The following is a 26,783-nucleotide window of genomic DNA, read 5'->3' as shown; positions in this document are numbered from 1 at the left end:
ACATTTATTTAATGAGGACATTATATTGCCTGGCTCTTATAGCATATGCTCTCTAAAATGCTATGAATGATCTAGAGTAGCATTTGATACCAGGAAGTCTCCCATAATTGTTTTCCCCTCCCATAATTTATACTGAATGAAAGAATAAGTAATTCTTGTCAAAGGGATTCAAGATATATTTTATCTAAGGCTAGAAGGTAGAGGAGTTCTTGAAAAAATTGAATGGTGCAGGGGAGGTTATTTAGAACAGTATAGGAAGATGGTCACCTGTCAAGTGATTGGGAGGGAACAAGGAGCAAGAAGGAGAAGAGACTTGGATGAGAGCTTAGGTGACCAGGGGGCCCTGCAGTAGTGCCAGTGGTCAGAAATGACCAGGACTGGAGACTTGTGGAAGTTAATGGATCTGAATGTTGGAGTCAAATATAGGTTAGGGCTCTAGGTGGTGTCAGAGACCTGATGATACAAGGAGACTGGGTTTTCCCTATCTTCATGAAATACCACACTTCATTCACTGTTCTGTCATTGTTAACCTTAGTCTAGAAAGCCAAATCCTGTTCTTATGTCCCGCTCATGTAGTTAACTGTTAACTTAAAGCACTTACCATAATATTTTCTATTATAGTTCAAGTTTGCTGTTGTCTTGATTCCGTTTGCTGTCTTTGAGCTAATCTAAGTTTGTTTATATGAATTGGTCATTGGATTGCTGATAGGCTAATTAAGAGAATTTTGGTCTTGTTCAATTGCTAATAGTTTACACCTTTAAACAACTTTCATCAGCGTTTTGGCTTCTCTTTCTTTTCTCATTTGCTATCATGTAGGTCTGTGTAGGTAGTATAATTTAAGGATGTATAGCTCTTCATATTTGGGAATTAGAGGGAATGGGGCTGCAGAATATCTAGACTTTTGAGCAGTTGTGCTGAATGTTATAAAAAAATTCTTGGATATTACTTAAAGCCTTGTACTAAAAATAGCAGAATAGGACTCCGTTGGAGTCATTTAGATGTGGGTTTGAATGTCAGTTCTCCACTTACTAATTACTAATTTTCTTAACTTCATTAACTTATTTATGAAGAGTAAAAATACTTTTTTCAGTTGTTAGTGGGATTAGAGGGAACATAGGAAAGTATCCAGCATAGTGCCTGGCATATAGTAGTGCTCACTAAATAATAGCCATTATAATTATTATACTTTAGTTCCCTATGGTTGCTGCCACATTTCATCTTAGCTATTCCCATTGCAGCTTCTGAAATTTTCCTGTTTACTCTGCAGCCCCTGAAATGCTGCTGCTTCATGCATGCCTTCTCATATTTCACATTGGAGTACATCAGGTTTTTACCCATGGGAGTAAAATCACTGAACTTATATGACGTGTTCCGTTGGCCCATCTTTCCCATTTGATTCCCATTTTGGAGGGCCATGTTCTTTTACTCACCAACCTGGTTTTGGTTCTCTTTCTGCTCTGTCATTTTTTTTTCTTCTTTCTTCCCTGTTTGAGTTCCAGTCTGTCTAGAAATTCTTGTATTTGAGAATAGTGAGTCCTTTTACTTTTCTTCTAGCAGAAGGTCTCATTTTCACTGATAGTGAATATGAATTACCAAGAAGTTAAAGTATACATAATTCACACTTGTTCATTCATTAGGACAATAATGTTTGAAATGAAGATACTTGGAGAGCTCTTATGTGTATGTAGCTATTTGGGATTCTGTCTCTGAAGTGTAGTATAAATGGTAGAAATAATTATGTAAGTAAATGTAAGTAGTAGAAATAAAAATACATATTTTCTAAAACCTACCAATCTTAATTATAATGAAGTTATTATTCTTTATCTTTGCAGGGATTCGTGGAACTGACTATATTTCCAACAGTTGCAAACTTGAATAGAATCAAGTTGAACAGCAAACAGTGTAGAATATACCGAGTAAGGATCAATGATTTAGAAGCTGCTTTTATTTATAATGACCCAACTTTGGAAGTCTGTCACAATGAATCAAAACAGTAAGTTTTGTACTTTAAAAGTTAATATTTCTGGGATCCCTGGGTGGCGCAGCGGTTTGGCGCCTGCCTTTGGCCCAGGGTGCGATCCTGGAGACCCAGGATCGAATCCCACATCGGGCTCCCAGTGCATGGAGCCTGCTTCTCCCTCTGCCTGTGTCTCTGCCTCTCTCTCTCTCTGTGGCTATCATAAATAAATAAAAAAATAAATAAATAAAAGTTAATATTTCTAATAGTTATATGTTCCCCATATTATTGGATTAATTTTTTAACAGATTTTTCTTAGATTATTATTGGACTCTGAATCCCAATTTTTTTCCTAATTGTAATTTCTCTTACCACTCTGCACACTTGGTTCAAGAAATTTTACTAGCTCTGCCCAACTAGTTTTAAAGAAGTATTACCTGAGAATTTTAAATAAATTTTTTCACCATTTTCCTACTTTTAATGTCTTTTAAAAAAATACTTCATAAATATTACATGTGATCTTCAGTAGGCTAGGTGGTTGCTATAATCCGTAGACCAGAGACTACTTTAAAATATTTATAAAATATTTTGACTGCTTTAGAATATCATGCAAAAATACTGTTTCTTAATATCTCTTTCCTTCACTTTAAATAAATACTGAATCTATTGAGGTTACGTCTCTTTTCTTTTTGGTTTTTTTGTTTTTGTTTTTGTTTTTGTTTTTAGTAAACATGTTGTGATCAGTTTTTTGTTTTTTTTTCATTTAAATATTTTGTCTCTACCACGTATGATATGCTTCACTTACTATCATTTTTATGGTCAGGTAATATCCCATTTACTTAGTAGTCTGCAGTTTGCATGATTGTTTTCGAGTTGTTTGGCATTTGTATAATTTCCAGCTTTTGATATCATAAGTATGTTGAGTGAATATTTTGGCACAGATAAGTTTATTCTTCTTTGAATTATTTCCTTGGGCAAATGGGATTACTTATTATTTTTAAGGCTTTTCTTAGTATTACTTGAGTCTGCCCAGTAACATTTGTATTAATTTAAGTACTGTCAGCACATTTGAGGGCACTTGTCTTTCCAAAGATTAGATTTGGATTGTATCATGATTCACTATTTTGGGGTGCATTGCCAAAATTTCATTATAACTTGTTTTTAGTCAAAATGGTATATTAGCTTGTCTGGATGCCATAAGGCAGCAATTCTCAAAGTGTGATTTCCAGACAGGCAGCATCAGCATCACCTGGAAACTTGTTAGAAAAAAATTAGCTAAAAACAGAGGGGAAGGCAAGCCATCAAAGACTCTTAACAATAGGAAACAAACTGAGGGGTTGCTAGAGGGGAGGTGGTGGTGGGGTGGGATGTTAAGGGGACACATGTTGTAATGAGCACTTGGTGTTACATGCAAGTGATGACACTAAATTCTCCTGAAACTAATACTGCAGTATATGTTAACTAACTAGAATTTAAATAAAATCTTGAAAGAAAAAAAAAAGACAAATGCAGATTCTCATGCTTTGGCTTAGATCTGCTGAATCAGAAACTCGGGATATATATATATAGTCCTGCAATTTATGTTTTAACTAGTGTGCCAGGTGATTCTGACTGAGGCAAATGCCTAAGAACATCACCTTAAGGGATTAGAAGGGTTGAGAAAGGAGGCTTATCTTTAGACATTTTATTTGGTTTGAATTATCATTGGTTCAGAATCTTTCAGACTTAGAGAATAAAAAAGGGAATGCTGTTGGAAAAATTCAGGGAATCTCTGAATCGCTCCCATAAATCCCATTTGATAAAGAGGAGTTGTTGAAATTACATTGCTTTTTCAGCCACACTTGTAGAACTTATATGAAAACACTTATTATGAAATCATTTGCATCTTTTTTCCCTCAGAAAAAAAAAAGAAAGACCTGTCTTTGAAGTAGCAAATATACATCACTAATGAATGGAAAAGGAACCTGTAAAAGGGTAGGGATGCCATTGCCTTCCTAGAGTCCAGAAAACTACCCAGTTAACGCTAGAACTATGCATTTGATAACAGGGTAAGAAGCCTCTCCATCTGCCAGTAACAAAACAATGTTTACACATCTGCTGTACCAGTTGTTGCTGCTCAGGTCTCAGAGAATATAATCTGTGATGGTGCAATGACAGGAACAATGGACTCTACATCTGTTGAGGAAGCCAGCTTTACTCTTGCCATGTTTGTTTTGCGGTCATTATATCCCCTAAAATTTTTCTGTAGTGATAGGGAAGATCTTCATCACTTATAGCATTGTAAAGAAAGGAAAGAGGAAGTTGTAAAGGGGAATCTTTTCAAAGGTTAGGTTAGGAAATTGAAAAAGAAAGAATATAATCTTTTCAGTTAGAACCAGAGCTCTGTTAGCCATGATCACTTAGCAGATCCTTGCTCACTACCCCTGCTTTACTACCAAGCTCTTGAATTTTTATTGCTTTTTAAGAGAGAGAACATTAGTTATTTTTTGCTGGTTTTTATTTGATTTATTAAAAAAAAAGGATTTGAGATCCAAGATGGCGGCCAGCAGGAGGATGAAGGAGCTTGAAGAAATCCGCAAATGTGGAATGAAAATCTTCCATAACATCCAGGTTGATGAAGCTAATTTATTGACTTGGCAAGGGCTTATTGTTCCTGACAACCCTCTATATGATAAGGGGGCCTTCAGAATCAAAATCAACTTTCCAGCAGAGTACCCATTCAAACCACTGAAGATCATATTTAATTTTTTTAATTAATTAATTAATTAATTATGATAGTCACAGAGAGAGATAGAGAGGCAGAGACACAGGTAGAGGGAGAAGCAGGCTCCATGCACCGGGAGCCCAATGTGGGATTCGATCCCGGGTCTCCAGGATTGCGCCCTGGGCCAAAGGCAGGCGCCAAACTACTGCGCCACCCAGGGATCCCTGAAGATCATATTTAAAACAGAGATCTATCACCCGAACATCGATGAAAAGGGGCAGGTCTGTCAGCCAGTAATTAGTGCTGAAAACTGGAAGCCAGCAACCAAAACTGACCAAGTAATCCAGTTCCTCATGGCACTGGTGAACGACCCCCAGCCCGAGCACCCACTTCGGGCTGACCTAACTGAAGAATACTCTAAGGACCGTAAAAAATTCTGTAAGAATGCTGAAGAGTTTACAAAGAAATACGGGGAGAAGCGACCTGTGAACTAAACTCTGCCACCACTGATTCCAGTGAGCGTGAGTGGAGACCCCTGGTGTTTGCTTGTGGCAGTTACTAACTTTCTTTTCTTTTTTTTTTTTTTTTTTTAGTTACTAACTTTCTACAGTTTTCTTAATCAAAAGCGGTCTAGGTAACCTGTAAAGAAAGGATTAAAAATTTAAGATGTTATAGAAAAAAAAAGGAAAAAAAAAAGGATTTGAGATTAGTTTTAGAATTTTGTTAGACAACTCTTTTAAAAAGTAGCTAATCAAATTAGCATGAAAATTAAAAAAAGCATGGGAGAGTGGGCACATGCTGTTAAGAACTATAGGAAAACTGTAGATTTAGGTTTGGTGTTTCTGGTTGCCATACCAAAGAGAGAAACACTATCGTTTTTTTTTTTGTTTGTTTGTTTTTGGGTTTTTTTTACACTATCGTTTTTATACAATTGATAAGACACAAGATAGAAGCATACCAATTATCCAGAAGAAATACTGCTTTCCTTAGAAGTTAGAGGTGAAAAATGTCTGTCCTAAATGACATTATTTTTAGAGAACTTGGGGAAAGGCGGATAGTTAAGGTCTTTATTGTGTCCCTAGATACTTCTCTTACTGTTGTTTCTAAAGTCACTTTCTTTCACACTAAAGCTGAAACAAATTAGGTATAGCAGTTTGAAATTGAAAATTAAATTCTGTGATAAAATTTGATCTTTAGTATCTACAAGAATGCCCTAACATCCAAATAAGTAATACACTACTTCTTCATATTTTCTTCTTTGTTTTAAAGTTAAGGTGCCAGCCAGGCCCTCCCATTTTTAATGGAAAAAGTGTGCTTACCTTGGTTGAAATTCAGTACCTTTGAACTGTAGGGGGAATGTAAGGAAGGGAAACATTTAGATAAGAAACTGAAAGACATTTCTACCTATTTTACCCAGCTAAATGTTAGCTGAGCTGTTAGTTACCTGTGCTAGCAATTAAAAATCCTATTAGGGGATCCCTGGGTGGCGCAGCGGTTTAGCGCCTGCCTTTGGCCCAGGGCGCGATCCTGGAGACCCGGGATCGAATCCCACATCGGGCTCCCAGTGCATGGAGCTTGCTTCTCCCTCTGCCTATGTCTCTGCCTCTCTCTCTCTCTCTCTCTCTCTGTGTGTGTGTGTGTGACTATCATAAATAAAAAAAAATAAAATTAAATTAAAAAATAAATAAAAATCCTATTAGGTAACATCGATAAGGCACATGCTTGATTTCTCTCTCTCTCTCGACTTACTGTCTGCCAGTAAAATAATTACAGCACTTTCTCTAAATCTTATGTTTGAATCTTATATATTGTTGATAAAGTATAGTTTGCCATACAAGATCTATGGCTTTTTGGTTCACTTTTGTCCTTTTTTTTTTTTTTTTTTTTTTTTGCTGTATTGTCTCTTCTTAGAGTAAAATAAATACAGACTTTGCCAGAGAAGCTGTTTCTGTGGACTATAGTAGTTGACATCTCTTTCCTTTGTTTCTTTTTCTTCCCTAGATAGGCTTTGCCACTTTGAGAAGATACTTTTTATTTTGCTTGAAAAACTTCAGTGTTCCAGATTCCAAGAATCAGTTTAATTCCTGTCTGCTATGTTCATTTTTGCTAGGGAATGGCAACAGAAATGACCACTCTAGAGATATAAATGAAGTAACTATTGAGTGATTAGAATGATTTTTAGAGTAATTGATTTTTTTAATTGTTTTTTAATTTTATTTTTTGCTATTTTTTAAAAAAGATTTTGTAGATTCTTTATTTTAATACAGGCTTCTACTACATAGAGATTTTAAATGTTGTTATTTTACTAATATTCACAGAGTAGAAATAGGTGATTCCTGCTTCTGATTATGGTTAAGTAAGCTTTGTATTAAGATAGTTGTATATTTTAACTCAACCACAATGCCTCACTGCCTGTTCTTAGTAGTACTGCTTGGGATCAAGTTGTGGTAGTTAGAGGAACATTGAAGTTCATTTAGTCAGAACCTTAAGTATTTTTCCTATACTACTTCACCTTCTGCTTGAATGCTTCTAGCTCTGGAGAGCTCACTATATTTTAAAGCACCCTTTTCATTATTTTTGAATGCTAGTAAGTTCTTTATTACATCAGACTATAGTTTGTTTTGGTATAATATTCACAAACTTATCCATTTAAATATTATTATATCCTAATTAAATATTGTTTTCCTCTAAATTTTCTCTTTTCTAGTCTACAGAATCTTAATACTTCCAACCCTTCCCAAATTTGTTAGCATTCCCACCCTCTGAATATTCTCTGGCTTGGCATTGTTTTTTCTAAATGAAGTAGCCCTGAAATTAGAAATAGTGTTTCCTTTTTGGATTAATTGATAGATGCATAGCAGTAGAGTCATTTTGTCTTTATCTGTATTCAGTATTTATGTAGCTTGAAATACATTAGCCTTTCACACATGGCTGCTTTGTTTTGTTTTGATTCAATTTTTTTCTTCAAATGTTTATTTAAATAACATATAGTGTAATATTGATTTCAAGAATAGCATTTAGTGATTCATCACTTGCATAGAACACCCAGTGCTCGTCATAACAAGTGCCCTCCTTAATACTGAACACCCATTTAGCCCATTCCCCCACACACCTCCCTCCATCAACCCTCAGTTTGTTCTGTTTTTAGGTCTCTTACTGTTTGCTTCCCTCTTTCTCTGTTTTCTCCCCCATTCCCATATATTCATCTGTTTTGTTTCCTGAATTCCACATAAGAGTGAAATCATCCAGTATTTGTCTTTCTGTGACTTATTTCACTTACCATAATATGCTCTAACTCCATCCATGTTGTTGTAAATGGCAAGATTTCATTCTTTTTCTTTATGTATATATATATATCTACTACATCTTTATCCCTTCATCAGCTGATGGACACTTGGACTCTTTCCATAATTTGGCTATTGTTGATTATGCTGCTATAAGTATTGGGGTGCATATACCCCTTCAAATCTAGTAGTGCAATTGCTGGATCATAGGATAGTTCTATTTTTAACTTTTTGAGGCACCTTTATATTGTCTTCCAGAGTAGCTGCACCAGCTTGCATTCCACCAACAGTTAAGAGGGTTCCCTTTTTTCTGTATTCTGACTGACATATTGTTTTCTGTCTTGTTAATTTTAGACTATTGGCTACTTTGAGTAGTTCATTCAAGTTTGAGCTTGAGTGAAATGCCCTAGACTTTTTCATAGAAAAACCTGTTCAGGTACAGTTTTCTCCAACCAACCTTACTTCATACTATCATATCAAATATTGTTTTGATTATTTTTAAGAAGTAGTCTTTATTAACTTGAGAATTGGTTTCATTTTTGGAAAATGGCTTTTCCTGCTGGCTTTTCTTTCTTTTTTTTTCCTGTGTGCAAACTATCAAAACCAAAGACAGAAGAGAAACCAAGTATTGACATGAATGTACAGTAACTAGTGCTTTCAATCACGGCTAATAGAAATGTAAATTGAGTTGAATATATGCATACTCTGATTAAAGTAGGTCTTATTTGTAGGTATGTATTCAATAAAAATGTGTTCATATGTTCACCAAAAAATGTGTACAGAAATGTTCACAGTAGCATTTGTAATAGTCAAAACTGGAAATTACCTGCAAAACTGGAAATTACCTGAAGACTCATCAGTGGTAGAGATAGATTGTGATATGTTTTCACACCATTGGAATTCTAAACAGTAACAAGAATGAATGACCAATAGCTATATGCAGTAATATGTCTGGATCTCACAGATATGACATTAAGTAAAAGAAGTCCAACACAAGAAAATGTCTATTAAGTTGTTAATCTGTTACTTTAGTTGTCAGAATGACGATGACACTTGGTGGTGGGGGTGGGGCTTGATTAATGATTATAGGAGGGCTTCTGAGAGACTGGTAAAGTTGTGTTTTTGCTCTGCATACTGGCTGCTTTTGTTCTGTGAAAATTTGTTGAGCTGTATATTTAGAGCATATATATTTTTCTGATGTGTATTGTACTTCCATGATTTTTTTTTAAATAGAGAAAAAGTTCACAAATAATTGAATCCTCAGTTTTGTAAAATCTGCACCCATAGTTTTAAGAAGTATATGTTATTGACAAAGAATTACCAAATTATTTTAATATAAATGTTTATAATAGGTTTTTGGAGAAAATTCTTTTGATTACCTTAATTTACTAGTTTTTCAGTATCATACAGCATTACTTGTTTCTTTAAGCTTTGTTTCCTTGAGGGAGGGGATGGGGATTGGGAACTGAAAGTTGAGGATAGTGGTGGTTATAGGGCAAGGACATACTAATATTTTGCAGTCATTATTATTCTGAAAATTGAAAACACTATAATCTTGCCCTGTGATTTTTGGCTTTAATGAGGTTATTCTGAAAAGAAACAGATTTGATTCATATTATGAAAGGAAACACTGAAATCCAAACCATGAGAAGATTGTTCTTCAAAACTGACTTTCCAATAGATTCCACTTACAATGACTCACCATTTTATTTGGACCACTTTACCTCTTCTCAGGAAATGAGGAGATTAAGTGAGAATAATTTCCCATAAAAAAACTGAGTGTCCTAATAGGTAATGTTTAAATTTGGCTTTTTATGTAATGATTGTCTTTTATTTTTTTAATTTTACAGAAAACTGGGGGGAAATTACAGGTTTCTTCAGCTATCTTTCATGTTTCTGAAATTTTATTAAAAAGAAATTTTAGTCTATGGATGTACAGAGTAGCCTTTAAAATTAGATGGTATGTTAACTAAGCACTGGCAAGAATGTGGAGCAGCTGGCACTTGGGAATGTGGAATGGTATAACCATTCTGGAAAACAGTTTGGCATATTCTTATAAAGCTAAACATATCTTACCATCTGATTCAGCAGTCCCACTCTTGGGTATTTGTACTACAAAAATGAAAATTAAATTCACATAAAAAATACACAGTTATTCATAGTAGTTTTATTTGTGATAGCCAAAAGCTAGAAACAACCCACATTGTTCTTCAGTGGCTGAATGAATAAACAATAAATAATCTGAGGTCCAGTCTATACAGTGGAATACTATTCAGTGTGCAGAGGAAGAAACTATTGATACATGTAATGCCTGAGAAGAATTTCAAAGGCATACTGAGTAAGACAAGCCAGCCTCACAAGATTGCTTTCTGTATGACTCCCATTTATTTGACACAAGGCATCATAGCACAAGGGACTGTTTAGGGTAATGGACCTGTTCTGCATCCTTATTGTGGTGGTGGTTACACATGTGTAAGAATTTATAGAATTATATACCAAAGGAAAAAGAATTATTTGTACTGTATAATAATTTTTTAAAAAAATAGATCGTATGTGAAAACACAGAGTTGTTCATTTTTATTGTGGTCCTGTGGCTTTTACACATTTTACATATTTATCTAACAGGAAGAAATAGTTAAAATTATTGAGAAGTCTAAGTGCTTCTAGAATCTTATGTTGTGTAGTTAAAGACTATAGTTACTACATCTTTCTAGTTAGAGAGATAGAAATGGAAGGAGAATGGCCTCTGTCGGGTTCAGGGTGTATAACTTTGTTTTCTTTAATGGCTTTTCCCATTTTATTTTTCTTGTAATCAGTCTGTACAGTGAATGTACTCAATGAATTACCTGATATGTTCAATACTTTATTATAAGATAGGCTTTGTGTTAGATGATTTTGCTCCATGGGAGGCTAATGTAAGTGTACTGAGCACATTTATGGTAGGCTAGGCTAAGCTATGATATTTTGGTAGGTTAGGTGTATTAGATGCGTTTCAACTTAGAATATTTTCAATTTATGAGTTTACTGGGATACAATTCCATTGTAAGTGGAGGGAGGTCTGTTTTTATATATATATATACATACACACACATGTAAATTGTTTGTAATGGGCAGCCCGGGTGGCTCAGCAGTTTAGCGCCGCCTTCAGCCCAGGGCCTGATCCTGGAGACCCGGGATCGAGTCCCACGTCAGGCTCCCTGCATGGAGCCTGCTTCTCCCTCTGCCTGTGTCTCTGCCTCTCTTTCTGTGTGTGTGTCTCTCATGAATAAATAAATGAAAATCTTTAAAAAAATTAAAATAAAAATAGTAGTGAAATAAAATTAGAAATTGGATGGGAACGATGTTTTAATATTTCATAATACTTCTGTGTGTTGTTTTCATCTAATGGGAAATAAGGCCAAGTAACTCTTAAATAATGATTGAGTAGCCCCCTGGCATATAGGAGATAAAACAGCGAAGCAGCCAAAAGTTTCCCTCCTTCCTTAAGCTTATATTGTCAGGCACTGGGGTGTGAAGGTAAGTAGTATTACATTTTGAGGACTTGATACCCATTCTCACTTGTTTTAAACATTGTAAGTTCTGTCAGATTGTAGAGCTTGAATCCAGTGAAATTTTTGCCAGATTGATGAATAATTATTTCTTCAATTCTACATATATTCTTCTCACTTCTATCATGAAAGTATAGTGGCTTTAGCATTCCAAAACTAATGAAGGATATGGTGATCATAATAATCCCATAGCTTTGCCAAATAGACTATATGTGACATTGTATTTATAATTTAATAGGTTTTGTCATGGTGGGTAGAGTAATAGTTACTTGGCTAAAGAGTATTCTCATAAAATGATATACTTAACAAATGCTACCAAATATTTAAGAAAATATTTGGTGAAATGTTTGGTTTATTATTAAAACAGGCTCTTTTTGTATTTTCCAGGAGAAATCTTAATTATTTTTCCAATGCTTACGCAGCTGCAGTTAGTGCTGTGGATCCTGACGCAGGAAATGGAGAACTTTGCATAAAGGTTCCATCAGAGTTATGGAAACACGTTGATGGTAAAATACAAAAAATATATTGACTGTAAAATCATGTTAGACTCAGTGACTGAACTTTCACATGAAAATTAATGATGCCATAATTACAAATTAATAAGTTGAAATATACAGAAATTGGAAACTTTTTTCTTAAGGATTACTGGTTAATAGGAAAATAGCAATTAAGGGCTGTGACAAAAAACCTATTCACTGTTGTTTTTAAAGTTGATAGTTAAAAAAAGAATTGGATGGATGGAATAATTTGTCAAGAATTAAGATTGCATGAGTGTCAAAGCAGTTTAGAATTATAGCATTTCATAGCAGGAAGAATCCTAAAAAAATCACCTGGTTCAATTCTTTCCTTTTACAGAAGAGTAATCTGAAGTCCAGACAGTGAGTGAACTATTGAAGGTCACTGATTATTAGTTGAGTCAATGCTAAAACATAGGGTTCTGTGGTCTGCACTTTTAAGCACACTCTTATTATATCTAAATCATTTTCTTTTGTATAAAGTCACAGCTATTATAATTACTATATATAACTTGCCTCCTTTATTTAGCCTATAACCAGATGAAGAAGTAAAAAAACTTTTTTTTTTTTTTTTAATAGTTTGTATGTTTGGCCAGGGGTTTCTTGAGGGGGGTTACCCAATTAGACGGCTATCGTTTTGTGTTCAGAATTTGAGCTCGTATGGTTGTAGTGCTTTGAGGGAAATTAAAAAGAAACCTTTTAATTTTATGAAAGCAACATATATGTGTTAGGTAGATATCAAAGATAATATAATAAATAATGGATTATGTAAATTCCCAGGTAGCTTTTCCTACTCACCCCCTACTCCTATTCCCCAAAGTCAACTAGGGTTAATAATCTGGGGGGCTTTTTAGGTCCTTATTTTTCAAGTTTTGCATTGGATTTAGTTTTGAACTTTTTTCTGTAGGCAGTATAACATTATCAGAAATGTTGAGATGAGGATATGGCATGACCTGAGCCATATTTTGGGAGAATGCAGCTAGCAGTGCTAGAATTGAGTGGAAGTAAGGACATCAGTAGAGGCGGGCTCTTGAGTTAGTATAGGTGGAGAGAAGGTGAGAGCCTAAACCAGGGTAAGTAGTGTAGTTTTTCACGTAAAACTGAGCTTCGATTCCCATTTTATGTTTAGTGTAAGTCTTTGCCCTTATTATATAGACTGCTGTTACTTAATTATATATTTACATATCAATGTATGTATATATTTATTTGTTGCAGAATTAAAGGTCCTAAAGATACACATCAATTTTTCTTTGGATCAGCCAAAAGGAGGTCTTCATTTTGTGGTACCCAGTGTTGAGGGAAGTATGGCAGAGAGAGGTGCTCATGTTTTCTCTTGTGGGTATCAAAATTCCACAAGGTAGATTACTCTTATATATTTCAGTTAATTTCCTTTTTCAGTTGCATTTTTTCTGTGTATACACAATACATGTATTTAGTGTAAAATGAGAAGTATGAATTTGATCCTCAAATTTACCTCTTCTGAATCTGTTCCACTAGTTGTTCCCCTTAGTTCTGTCTTCCCTTTTCTCTTTCCTTCTCAAAAAAGAGACTGTTCTAAAATCATCTCAATTCTTTATTTTTTAACTTTATACTGATGTAAAATAACATACAGAAAATTATACAAATTGTAAATAATAGTGAATTTTCACTAGTGAACAAACCTGTGTAATTCACATTCACATCAAGAAAAAGAACATTACCAGCATACCCACTTCAATTCACTACTTGCCCACCTAATGTCCTCCTGCCCAGGTTAACCACTATTCTGATTTCTAAAATAGCATAGCTTGACACCTGCTTTTGAACTTTATATAAATGGAAGTGTCTGCATTATGCTCTTGATATCTGTCTTTTTCTGTTCAACACTATGGTAGTTAAGATTTACTTTCATTGTTGTGTATAATTGTAGTTTGTGTTCAAAGCTCAATAGCTCACTGTATGTTACTGAATTATGCGCATTCTCTTCAGATTGTTTTTAGTAATCCTCAGATTATTAACTCCTTCAAGTCAGGGATGATGTCTTAGACTTCTTTGTGTTGCAATATCAGATATATACCCTTGCAGGTAGTAAAATCAGTGATCTTGATAGAAAGGGGAATAGAAATTTTATGTCTGGCTTTACGAGCATTATTTGGATTTATAGTGCATCCCATCTAATCTCCAAAAACAATTTGAGATTAGATTCTGAATATTGTGTTTTTTAAAACTTTATTATAAGCTTTTTTAGTTTCCAGAAATGAATACTACATAAAAACTGACTAATGTGAATATTGCAAGTGAAAATAATTTTTAATTTAAAAATGCAGAGCTAGGAATTATCTCTTTTTTAAGGATTTGAACTGGCAGCATCATATGATATATTTTCCTAATATTGCCAAATAATATTTGGAGGAAATTTCTATCTTTAATTAGATTCTTTCAAGTTACACAGTGAAAAGCTCACTAGGGAAATACCTGAAATTTCTTTTTGCGCATATTCTACAAATGTTAGAGTAACTTATAAGTAAGGGAAACAATGTAGGTTACATTTTCACTATATTTTTAATGCTGGTGATATTTTTTTTCTAGATTTTGGTTCCCATGTGTTGATTCATACTCTGAATTATGTACATGGAAATTAGAATTTACAGTAGATGCCGCAATGGTGGCTGTTTCCAATGGAGATTTGGTGGAGACAGTCTATACCCATGATATGAGGAAGAAGACCTTTCATTACATGCTTGCCATTCCAACAGCTGCATCAAATATCTCTTTGGCCATCGGACCTTTTGAAATACTTGTAGATCCCTATATGCACGAGGTAAGTCATAGCTTCATGTTCCTTTCTCCTCCCAGCCTTTCACTTCTAATAAAAGGAAGGATAGTAATGAAATACTGAGTTTTTCCTAACTCTTCTTTCAATTATCCAGAATATCACTAGAGAGAAAAGGATTCCTTATCTGATATATTTAATGATGTGAATTCATGAATGAATTCCTTTCAAAATGTTCATATATTAAAGTTTTAGATTTTTTTCAACAGAGAGCTTAGAGTTCCAAAGGAGTTTCAAGTGTACCTTGATTAGTATGAGTCCATATATGTAACTACTTTATGCTCATGTCGTTTTTTTGTTTGGCATATGTTTATGAATGTTATAGTCCCGTCTCTGGAATTTGAAATACTGCAATTTCAAAATTAAAGAACAAGATTTGTTCTCAGTTCAGCGCATAGAGAGGAAAAAAAGATAAGGCTGAAACAGAGTTTAGAATTCTAGTCAACACTCTCATTAAGGCTTGTTGCAGTGTTCTTCTATCCCATATCATGCCAGAAATTGTATATTAATTGGTAGACCAAGTACTGCTTTTAGGCCTCCCCAAGCATGAGACTTCTGGTGTTTAGGAAGTGATGTGTTAGTTATTGGCCCTTTCTACTTCTGTACCTATTTAAATAAGTATCTTTTTATTTACTCCTGTCTCTAACATTTTTAATTTTAGATTTTTATTTCTTAGTATAAAGCTAAGATATACATTTGACCATGAATGTTTCGACAATATTTCTTTGTGTAAGCAAAAATTGTGTAAGGGCAATTAGGTTTAGACTGTCAGTTATCTCCTCAGTCTGTTCTTATATTTGTCTTCCTGAAATTGACAAGATTTATAAAATCACTGGTGGAAAAGATTCAGGATATTTTATGAATGGTTTTGCTTTTGCTGGCTTGACAGTGACTCTTAAAAATATATTCACTGATAAAATTGGCAGTGAATTTTATTATCTTTGGTAAATGGTCAGCTTAAAATCAACATTTGATTAGTACCTACTTAGTATTTTGGAATAATTTTTCCCCCTCCCCAAGCCATTGGATAAGAGAAAGGTAAATGATAGTTAAGAAGTATTTTTCTTGAATACTTAGAGCCCACTTAGTCTTTCTCAGTCTCAAATAGTTTTTAGTGCATTATCAGATTGTCTGTCATGTATGTTTTTCTAAATGTGAATCTTTTTTTTTTCATGAATAGTATTTTGATTTTTGTGTACCCCAGAAGAGTGCTAATTATGATGCAGTTTGGACCCTTGACCATTCATTAATCATACATAGATCCTCATTCACTCATGTATATTAGTCTTTAATCTGTTTTAACACTGTTAGAAGAATAATTTTTATCATACATTAAAAACTTTCCTTGACTCCACAATCCTGCAATAATCAGAACTGTGTAGTATGACTTTCAGGATATTCTAGGATTTGGCCCTAATTTTCCTTTCTAGCTTTTTTTCTCTATTACTTTCCTGTTGGTTTGTTGTATTCAATAGTTACTTAGATTCTCCTGACCATACCATATATCTTTCTATCTTTGACTTTGAGGTGTCCTCTTTACCTCTTCATTCCAATCAAACTTCTGTCCAATTCAAAAAGATTAGCTCATATTTAATCTCCGTCAATGTTGATACCATTGATTTGGCACAGAATAATAACATAGGAGGAGGTGGTACATGATATTTGAGTGACCATGTCCAAGGTGGGACATGACAAGTACAGTATTCACTAGGTTAGCTATATGTGAATCAAAGGTGGGTTTGCAATAAGCCTGGAAAATTTAAATCTTTGCTTTGTATGCTTATGCAGAAGACATTTTAATTTCAAACGGAAGGTGTATTTTTATTGGATCTAAGCATTTCACAGACTTAAAATCCATCATGAGTTTAATTTTCAAGTACAGTGAATATGATACTTTTTTTGTAATTTCACACTAGTATTTTACCTCATTGCTGTTAAACGGATTTATATGAAGTTTTCCTTACGATTGAGATAGGAAATTTAAAATACTAAAGGTAGCATTTTCATTTAGTGATCTTCTGACCTTTTTATTTTCAGGTTACTCATTTCTGTTTACCTCAACTTCTTCCATTGCTTAAACATACTACGTCATATCTTCATGAAGTTTTTGAATTTTATGAAGAAATTCTTACATGCCGATACCCTTATTCCTGTTTTAAAACTGTATTCATTGATGAGGCTTATGTTGAAGTGGCTGCTTATGCTTCCATGAGCATTTTTAGGTTGGTATTTCTTAAGATTGGAAATGACCAAATGAGGGTAATGATCTGAAGATAGGTTATTTAGTCTCTTCTGTTTATGCACTAAAAAATCATACAGGTTATATATTGGTTGTCTCATGGATTTTTTTCCTAGCATCTTTAAAAGTTTACTGATGTCAGAAATCTCTTTGCCAATTATAAAAGAGAGAAAACTTAATTTTTTTTTCTTTCTTATCCTGCCTTACCTTCACACCTTCTTTCTTTCCTTGGAAAGTTCCAGATTTATAAAATATGTCTTAGGTTCAATCATTTTATCCTATCTGGGCCTAAATTTTCTCATGTGTAAAAGGGGAATAATAATAATAATACTGCCCCTGTGTTCTCTGGAGTGTGTTATCAAAATCATATGGGTCAATGTGTTTGAAAGAAAAAAATGGAGCTCAAAAAATTAATAAGGGTGACTGCCTGGCTCACACGTGACTCTTGATTTTGAAGTTGTGAGTTCAGCCCTGCGTTGGGTATAGACCTTACTTTTAAAAAATTAATAATAATAATAGTTATTATTGGAAAAAGGGTTTTGAAATTAGAGGAGCTCTTCATAGGAGGATCAGTTAATGATGAACATATCCATTTCTGGCTAATAATTCCTCTTCCCCCCAGAAAAAGATACTTACATTTTTCATGGAAATCAGTGGGAAACATTATAGTCCTTGTTTTAAGCAAAAGTTAATGAAGATTATGGATTTAATCTAAATTTTGAAAAGATGTGAAAGCTTTTGGAAGAATATTCCGTTTTTTCTCTTTTATGTCTAACTTGAATTTTATTTTAAAAGTGTGGTTATTTTATTTTGACTGAATCATTGTTTGTTTCTTGGTTATAATTAACTGTTTCTTCTCTTAAATTCCAGCACAAATCTGTTACATAGTGCTATGATTATAGATGAGACACCTCTGACTAGAAGGTGTTTAGCCCAGTCCTTGGCACAGCAGTTTTTTGGATGTTTCATATCCAGAATGTCTTGGTGAGTGATTTCATAGTTTATAGCTACTGAGAAAAAGAATTAGGAAAGTTTGTGTGTGTGTGTGTGTTTTTTTTAATTTTCCTGTATTTTCTTTTCTCTATATATATTTATTTTTTTTCTATGTATATATTTAGAGAAAAATAGTGATTATAAATGTCATCCCAAATTTTTGGCTATCAATTCAATATAGTTCTATAATTTTTAAAAGAGTTTTGACAGCAACAGTTTCTTAGAAAATTAAATGAATACTATACATATAAGGCCTTGAATGTGTAGAAAACTAGTTAAAATTCTAATGTCAATGTTCATTGTAAGTGATAATATTCCAAATCATGAATAAAGCAAAATAACAGTCTTCTACAATAGTGATAACGATGTAGGGATTTTCTGGTAGTGTTTTAACTTTGTACTAATATACTTGAAAGAAGTAAGAGATAAGAACACTTCATTGTTTTGATTGACTTGAGAGGAATTCAAAGAAATACATGGAACTTCCCTTAGGATTATAATTTTTTTTGTGATCACTCTATGCTAGTCATGACTATCAGTTGATTTCTTTTTCTTTTTTGTTGACAGAGGGTAAGTCCTCTGGAATTATGTTATTCTTGCATAATAACATAGTTTCAGTGAAGAATAGTGCCTGGAATATAGTAGGCAAAATGTTTGAATAAATGAATGAGTGGATAAGTATATGAATGAATACATGATTGAATGGTATTAATTCCCTTTCCTCTTGAGAAACCAAAAATAAGGGACTCCTGGGTGGCTCAGCGGTTGAGCGTTTGCCTTCAGCTCAGGGCGTGATCCTGGAGTTCCAGTATCGAGTCCCACATCGGGCTTTTTGCATGGAGCCTTGCTTCTTCTTCTGCCAGTGTCTCTGCCTCTCTCTCTCTCTCTCTCTCTCTGTCTCTCATGAATAAATAAATTAAAATCTTTTAAAAAAAGAGAGAGAGAGAAACCAAAAATAAGTAATTGAAGTTTAGATCTTGGAATCCCATTGATAATTATGCATGGGATTGGCAAATGTGAACCTTAAAAATATAGCCAGTGCAGTCCTTACTTTGAGGTAAGTATTTCCTTGGAGGCAGACAATTATGGACTCAAGTTGGCCAAGAAGGAAAAGGTACGAACATAGTTAACATTACTTGAAATAAGGCTGGAAAGCAGATGTGAGGAAGGCATAATGAATGGATAAGTAGAACTCAGTGGGAGGAAGTGGTTAAACAAAATATTTTGTTTAAAAACTTTTAATTATTTTTTCATTTTTTTAAGAATGTACAAAAGGACACACTATAACTTGTTCTGTTCTCCTCTTCAGTCTTATCCAAAAAATTTTTATGATTAAAAGAATATATTTTGACTTCTTGCATAGGTCTGATGAATGGGTATTGAAAGGAATTTCCGGCTATATTTATGGACTTTGGATGAAAAAAACTTTTGGTGTTAATGAATACCGCCATTGGATTAAAGAGGTAAAAACAGCCAGATCTATTACTTATTTAGAAGTCAACAAGACATGTTAGTGTTCTCCTGATTTGCAAATCACTTCTCCTTTCCTTTTCATAATTGTAAAATACTGTCATTTGCAAGTACCTAATTTTTCCCATCAAAATAAAAATCACTTTAATGAGAAAGATGAATGGTCTGTTTTATCTAGTGTTGACTTCCAAGGAGTTTTTTGCTAAGCAAGAGAGTATTTAAGCTCCTTCAATGTCAAATTAGTTGTTAGATATATCCAAGCTCCTTGTAGTATTCATTTGTAATGTAATTCTGTGCTTCCTAAATTTGTTTAGACATAGAGCCTAGCTTTTGGAGTCAGATTGCTTTTCAGTTTACCACATATATTTACAAGCTTTATGACTTTGGTTAATCTTTTTAAGTCTCATCTTTAATAAAAAGAGTAAATGGGGATTGTGAGACTTCATACATGTAATGTGCATGGTGCCTTGTACATAGTAAGTGCTTATCATGCTGGCTAGCCCTTCAGTGCATTTATGTTCTCTGTCAGTGTCACATCTTTTCCCTATTATTTAAAGATTTGGCCAAAAAGAAAAAAATCAACTGTGTTTTGCCTAGCCCATTCTGTTCATGTACATATACATTTTACTCATCTTGTGCTTAACTCCTTCCTTCTCAGGCGGAAAAATTTCAACCTTTAATATCTTTATGAAATAGACCCCTCCATCTTCCCCTTTTCTCATTTTATGTATCTTTGTCATCCAAACCTAAACTCAAGTAAGCCAAAAGGTAATTATAAAGGCTTTCAAACATCTAGAACCATAAAAGAATTCATATATCCAAACTAGAAGAGTCCATTCTTCATTTCAGAAACTATTAATTAAGGGAAAAAAATAACATATAGCACTTGCAAGATTTCAGGAACTATCATAAACATTTTATAACTATTAACTGTATTAATCTATCTAACTACCCTGTTATTATGCTGATTATATGAGGATTAGGTGAAGAAACTGAGGCACAGAGAGGTTAAATTATTTGGCCAAAGTTACACAGCTAGTAAGTAGTAGAGCCAGAATCCAAACCTGGCTTATAACCACTACATTGTTATTTTTACCACTTCTGTATACTGCTTATATGTTATTTAAACGGGCCACGAGTTTCTAACATAGTTCTGTTGTCTTTTGTTTTTCACTTAAAACTTTTTTTTCCACTTTGATCTATGTCATATTAAAGAAGACTGAAGAAGTTTTAAAATAGTAGATCCCTGACATAATTTTACCTCCATTTCTTTTTATTTGTCTAAATCTTCCACCAGAAACAAAACACAGAAAAGAAACAAATGAACTTGGAACACAGATCAGAGAGGTTGGGAAGAGCCATTAAGGAAACATCGGCAGGCTGCTGGCCAGCCCTGGAATCACAAAGGAGAGAAGGCTTTTTGGCACGATTATTGAGCCAGCTGTGTAGTCTGCTTTGTTTATAAGAACATAAACTACTTTACAAATACATTTAATGTATTATAAGACATTTAAATTTTGATTCCAGGAAATCAGAAATCACAATTCAGTTCTAAAATTTGGCATGTATAATAATTTTCACGGACTCCTCTATTTTTATATTTTTTAGGAGCTAGACAAAATAGTGGCGTATGAACTAAAAACTGGTGGAGTTTTACTACATCCCATATTTGGTGGAGGAAAAGAGAAGGATAAGTAAGTTTGTTGTTCAGAGGTGATATTATAAACCTTGTGTTATGGGTTCCATCTTTCAGGATTATTTGGGATGTGTATGGAGACCCATACAAGCCAAAACAATAGTATGTAATAATATCAAAGCCACAAATACTGGTAACACTCTCATTACTCTTTTCCTTACTTTACTATTTTTACTACATGTGGTGGCTGCAGATGTATTTAAACAGTAAAGAAAGACTAAAAAAGTAGAAGGCTTTCCTCTTTTCCATGTAAATTTGCAGATGCTACTATATATACTGTTCTTAGAAAAGTTTAAAAATAATGGAAACAAGTATTTTGCTTATGGACCACTGATTATTTTTTTAAATCTAAGTAGATAATTTCAGTTTCAGGACATCATACCTATAACTGTTTATCTGAATGGTCACCTACCTAGACACTTAATTAGTCTCTGCTTTTCCCCTTCTTTCTTTTATATCACTCCCTCTCTACCTACCCTCTCTTCTTTCTTTCCCTTTCTCTCTTTCGTTGTATAGCAAGTCCCTGTAAGGAAGACAGCCACTTAGAGCAAAATAGTGTTACTATCAGGAAATCTTGTTTGTTCTAGTGCCCATGGATTCCCTAAGAGAATATGGATTGAAGTGGATGGGAAAACGTTTCTGTATCTTCACTAACCATTAGCTGACGGTTTATATTTTCCTTAATTATAAATGTAGGCAACAGACAGTGCTGTGACTTTGTCAACAGTAGAAATTATAGATCTTTCCTGTCACATTATAATTGTTAGCAGATATTTTGAAGTACTCTGCACTTACCGCCACCTCAGTTTTACTATAATAGACCACTGCCAGGTCTTGTTATTCAATGCATGAATAAACTAGCACATATATTGGTATATCATAATTTTTAAATATTTTTATAGCTGCATTTCATTATAATTGGTTTTCTTTGTAATTCTGTGCATTTTATTTTGCGCATATGAAAGCAATTTCTCAAAAGGGACCCATAGGATTAACTGGGCTGCCCAAGTGTCTAAAAGCACCACAGAGTTAAGAAACTTGAAGTTATTTAACTGGTAGCCTTTTCTTTGTTGTAACATGGTCACCAAGACGAGAGTAAGTTTGGGGGAAAGCATAGAAATTTGGAGTTAGACAAACTTTGAATTCTTGTCGTTATTTTTGTGATTTGAGAAAATTGTATAACCTTTCTGTGTATGTGTTTGGATGTATAAAATGACAGTCCATCTTAACCTGGGTTAGTTGTATTACTTGAGGTCAGGTTTCATAAATGTTAGTTCCTTTCACTTTCTTCTTCTGACTGCCTGCTGTATGGCAGTTTCCCAGCATATAATTAGAGCATTACCATGGTATATAAATATTATTTACACTAAATGCTTTTACTTTGGTTCTGTCCATTTATTTAGCTCTTGTATGTTTAATTTTTAAAGGGAAAAAAGGTCTGGAAGTAATATACCTCCCTCCCACCAGTTCCTCTTTTTGGAGATAACTCTGAGTATAAATTTGGTATATTGTTTCCAGACTGTGTGTGTGTGTGTGTGTGTGTGTGTGTGTCTTAATGTATGGCATTACCAAATGTAGTTCAATCATACACATATGACTATATAAATATGAAATTGGTAAATACTTTAAATTTCCATATGCCATTTTTTTAAAGATTTTATTTATTTACTTGAGAGAGTGAGCGAGAGCAAGAGAGAGAAAGCACCTGTACGTACTAGTAGGAGGAGGGGCAGAAGGAGAGGGAGAAGCAGGCTCTCTGCTGAGATGGGAGCCCAGTGCAGGGCTCCATCCTGGGACTCCAGGATCATGACATGAGCCAAAAGCAGACGCTTAACCAACTGAGCCACCCATGTGCCCCCATGTTTTTAAGGAAGTGTAATGACTACTCTTAAACATTGATTGTGAGGGTATAATTTGGTACAGTGATTTTTGAAGGGTTATTTTATGTAATTTTCAGATTCAGTAGTTGTATTTCTAGCTGTGTTGTCATACAGATATTTTACTTCTAGACATTTGTGATACAGAAATACTTGTGCATATGTAAAGACATTCACTATAACATTGTTTAAAATAGTGAAAAATTTTAAACACCTTAAATGCTATATATGTCATATTTTTTTTTTTACCAGACTGTACCTTTTTTTAATCTGATGATCTCTTTCATCATTTCAAAATTTAAAATTTTTACATAGTCTGGCCTTTGTCCTCTGGAGTTTATTTATTTATTTATTTATTTATTTATTTAAGATTTTTCCCACCCTAGAATTAGGACAAGAAAATTTTTCCTTCTTTTCTTCTAGTATTTTTATAGATTTTTTGATATATAATACATCTGGAATGTTTTTTGTGTGTGCATATATGGTTTAACCTTGGGATATTAATTAGAATTACATTAATTGTAATTATAATGGTGAATTTAGAGAGCACTAAAATATTAACACTATTCTTATCTAGCATCTTGGCATGTGTTTTTATTAAAATTTTCCCTTAGGTTTTTTATGAAACTTCATAATTTTCTTCCAGTTAAATTTCTTTTTAGAAGTTTCCTAGTCATGTTTTTCTCATGCTAAGAAATCATTGAGTTATAGTGTCATGAAATTTATTGTTTATTTAATATTCAAATTTGTTTTATTAAGCATAGCTGTTTATGTTTTTAGTCCAGCATCTCATCTACACTTTTCAATAAAGCATCCACATACGCTTTCCTGGGAATACTATACTATGTTTCAGTGTAAAGCTCACCTTGTGATGAGATTGATTGAAAATAGGATCAGTATGGAATTCATGCTACAGGTAAGTATTAAACTTAGGGACTTAACAGTTGTAAAGAAAGACACGCTCTATATGTGTATAATCTGAATGCTGTTTGGTAGGAGTCAGAGCATCTGAATTTATAGCAGGAATTCTGTTACTAATTACCTGTTTGCTCACTAAGTAACTTGTGCTTTTTTCTCCTTAGATGTAGAATGAGTATCATTACTTCACTCATGTAATGCTGGATTGTCATGGATATAAAATTAGAATGTGAGGATGAAACTAAAACTTATTTATACATATGATTTTGTGTTCATTAATTGAAATATTGAGGATGGGTGCCACTTAGACTCTTTTTAATAGAAAACAAACCTACCTAAAAGATGTTTATTTTTGCTACTATTGAATTCTGCCATATATTTTAACAAGTTTTGGTGTAAGTAGTTAAGATTTAGTAGTTGAGGTAGTAGAATAAATGTGTTATAAATGTTTGACTATTTTTTTTCCCATTGACAATATTCTTACAGGTGAATGAAAAATAACTTTTTAGTAATTTTTTTAAGCATTTTATGATTGCCTTAAAATTAAATTTCTTTACTCTTTCTTTTACCTTACCTTTAGAGACGAGAAATTTTAAATGAGAGACAGTCCATAAAGAAACTTTGTAAAGTTGTGTAAATCTTAATGAGTGTTCTCAACTTGCTAAATAAAGTTTAGTTTCTTTGTAAAGCTCATGGTACAATAAATTATAGGCATTATATATTACTATTATTATAATCCTTAAAAATACAGTTCATTGTTTTTGTCTAAGACATATTAAAGTTGAATTATGTTTTGAGGAGGAATAGTTTTATAGTCTGGCTGCTTAAATCTTTACATGCTTTTAATGGTAATAATAGTCTTTAGTTCTACCTATATAGTTAGATGTGAAATTATTGAAATTATTATCTTTGTAATTAACTGTAGTAAAGTCATAATGTAAAATGGGTTAATACAGAATTGAAAACAATGTATTTTATGTTGTGTAAACTTATTTAGTAAGACATTTTCATCCTTACAGGTTTTTAATAAACTGTTAAGTTTGGCTAGTACTGCTTCATCACAGAAGTTCCAGTCACATATGTGGAGTCAGATGTTGGTTTCCACATCTGGGTTTTTGAAATCCATCTCAAATGTCTCTGGCAAAGACATCCAGCCTTTAATAAAGCAGTGGGTGTATCCTTTTCAGTAGCAGTTCAACAAGGAGGGAAAGGGAATAAGATTATATGTGTCAGGGGAAGGAGGAAGAAGAAAGAGTTGGGAGACCAAAGTAGAACTATTTAAATTTCTAAATAGTAGTAGAAATAACCATGAGGTGTAATAAATCGTTTCTGCTAAGGTGCCTGTTAATCACTGAGATAGAGACACACATACATATGTACACACAGACTTATGCTTGTAAAATTTGGTGTATTTTGAATTGCTTTTTAGTATGTGACTATAGCAGTAGGCTTGATGGTAGGAGAGGTAAATAGTCCACCAGACAGGCCTGCAGGATTACTTTTAAGATGCAGTGGTATGGTAGCTTTTAGATGTGGTTAGAGCTTGGCACAACTTAAGTGGTATCTGGGAACTTTTCAATTTTTACATTTTTCATATCAAAGCACTATTATATTAATAACCCAGTAGAGTGGTTTTGCCTCTTAAAAAACATGAATCTGTTAATGTCTCAGAAATTTTGTTTAAATCTGGGGAAACATTTTTCACAAAAATTTTGAATACTTTGCCACCTGGTTTACCCTGAAGTGTGTTCTCAAGCCTTGAGCTGGTGAAAATGAGTTTGAAAGTTATTACCTACTATAACGAGTCATTTATTTTGTTTAGCACATATTCATTTCAGTATGCAAAAATTCCTTTACAATTCTTCAGAGATCAGAGTGGAGTGGTAAAGTTTTATGGGAGTTTTGCATTTAACAGAAAACGAAATGTCTTGGAATTGGAAATAAAACAAGATTATACATCCCCTGGAACTCAGAAATACGTGGTAAGATTTTTTCTAGATTGGCCTTTTGTATTGCTTTCTTCCCAGTTCAATATAGGAAGGGCTTATGGGTGGAGAGCTGGTTAGAAGTTTCATAATGAGGTTTTGTTTTTGCAAAGGTCAAAATTGAGAAAACATCAAGTGTCAATGATGGGTCAATGAAGAGGTCATGACGGAGATTTCAGAGCACACAGATTATCGCAGTTCTTCTTTCCTTTGGTACCAGCTACTTCTCTGTGTCTCTAGATATATATCTTGTATAGTAGTATTTTATATCTTGAAGTACATACCTATACACCTAAGAATACATTTATGGTATTTTTCTAGCATTGTTTTTGAACACGGTTTCTTTTTAAAGGGACCACTTAAAGTAACAGTGCAGGAGTTAGATGGATCCTTCAATCATACATTGCAAATTGAAGAAAACAGCCTTAAACATGATATTCCCTGTCATTCCAAAAGCAGAAGGTAGGCATTGAATCATAACTTTAAACTGAAATTGATAATTAAATTGTAAGTCTTACAGATTAAAATGCCAAAATAGAAATCCTAATATATACCTAAGTTTTCAAGTAAAAAACATGTTATCTGGTATCTTTTTTTCTTTCATTCTACTTTAAGTTGATGTTACTAAACAGTCTTTATTTGCTTTCTGTTCTTGACAGCATTTTTTATTTTTTGAATTAATTTAAAAATTTAGGTTTAAGAATCTTTATTTTGTTAGGGTCAGGGGGAGGTGGAATAGAAATTTAATTTTTTGGAACCAGGAACAATATAAGGCAAATTACTT

General features: G+C 33.5%; 2 protein-coding genes across 6 annotated transcripts in view; both read left to right on the top strand.

Moving 5' to 3' along the window:
• TAF2 (TATA-box binding protein associated factor 2) overlaps positions 1–26,783 on the top strand; it is a 94,716-nt gene that overhangs the window by 7,118 nt on the left and 60,815 nt on the right. For 4 of the 5 annotated variants that reach the window (XM_055314142.1, XM_055314140.1, XM_055314143.1 and 1 more), the window contains exons 3-14: positions 1,834–1,994; positions 11,882–12,000; positions 13,225–13,366; positions 14,578–14,809; positions 16,859–17,043; positions 17,931–18,044; positions 19,417–19,516; positions 21,132–21,217; positions 23,877–24,012; positions 25,034–25,188; positions 25,882–25,996; positions 26,352–26,461. In XM_055314142.1, coding sequence (XP_055170117.1) covers positions 1,834–1,994; positions 11,882–12,000; positions 13,225–13,366; positions 14,578–14,809; positions 16,859–17,043; positions 17,931–18,044; positions 19,417–19,516; positions 21,132–21,217; positions 23,877–24,012; positions 25,034–25,188; positions 25,882–25,996; positions 26,352–26,461 — 1,655 coding nt within the window. Of the gene's footprint in view, positions 1–1,833; positions 1,995–11,881; positions 12,001–13,224; positions 13,367–14,577; positions 14,810–16,858; positions 17,044–17,930; positions 18,045–19,416; positions 19,517–21,131; positions 21,218–23,876; positions 24,013–25,033; positions 25,189–25,881; positions 25,997–26,351; positions 26,462–26,783 lie in introns of those variants that run through there. The other variant, XM_055314144.1, reaches the window with a different exon arrangement.
• Positions 4,494–5,156, top strand: LOC129502499 (ubiquitin-conjugating enzyme E2 L3-like). Its single transcript, XM_055314145.1, has 2 exons — positions 4,494–4,683; positions 4,885–5,156. The coding sequence occupies exons 1-2, from the start codon at positions 4,494–4,496 to the stop codon at positions 5,154–5,156; spliced, it is 462 nt and encodes a 153-aa protein (XP_055170120.1).

This window comes from Nyctereutes procyonoides, unplaced genomic scaffold, assembly GCF_905146905.1.
Source record: "Nyctereutes procyonoides isolate TBG_1078 unplaced genomic scaffold, NYPRO_anot_genome, whole genome shotgun sequence".
Taxonomy (NCBI): domain Eukaryota; kingdom Metazoa; phylum Chordata; class Mammalia; order Carnivora; family Canidae; genus Nyctereutes; species Nyctereutes procyonoides.
This window is presented reverse-complemented; position numbering and strand designations above follow the sequence as displayed.

Bases quoted from the DNA above. Each gene is read 5' to 3' on its own strand.
- LOC129502499 (XM_055314145.1), top strand. From the start codon at position 4,494: ATGGCGGCCAGCAGGAGGATGAAGGAGCTTGAAGAAATCCGCAAATGT. The intron at 4,684-4,884 runs CACTGAAGATCA...CCACCCAGGGAT, and splicing joins AGCAGAGTACCCATTCAAAC to CCCTGAAGATCATATTTAAA.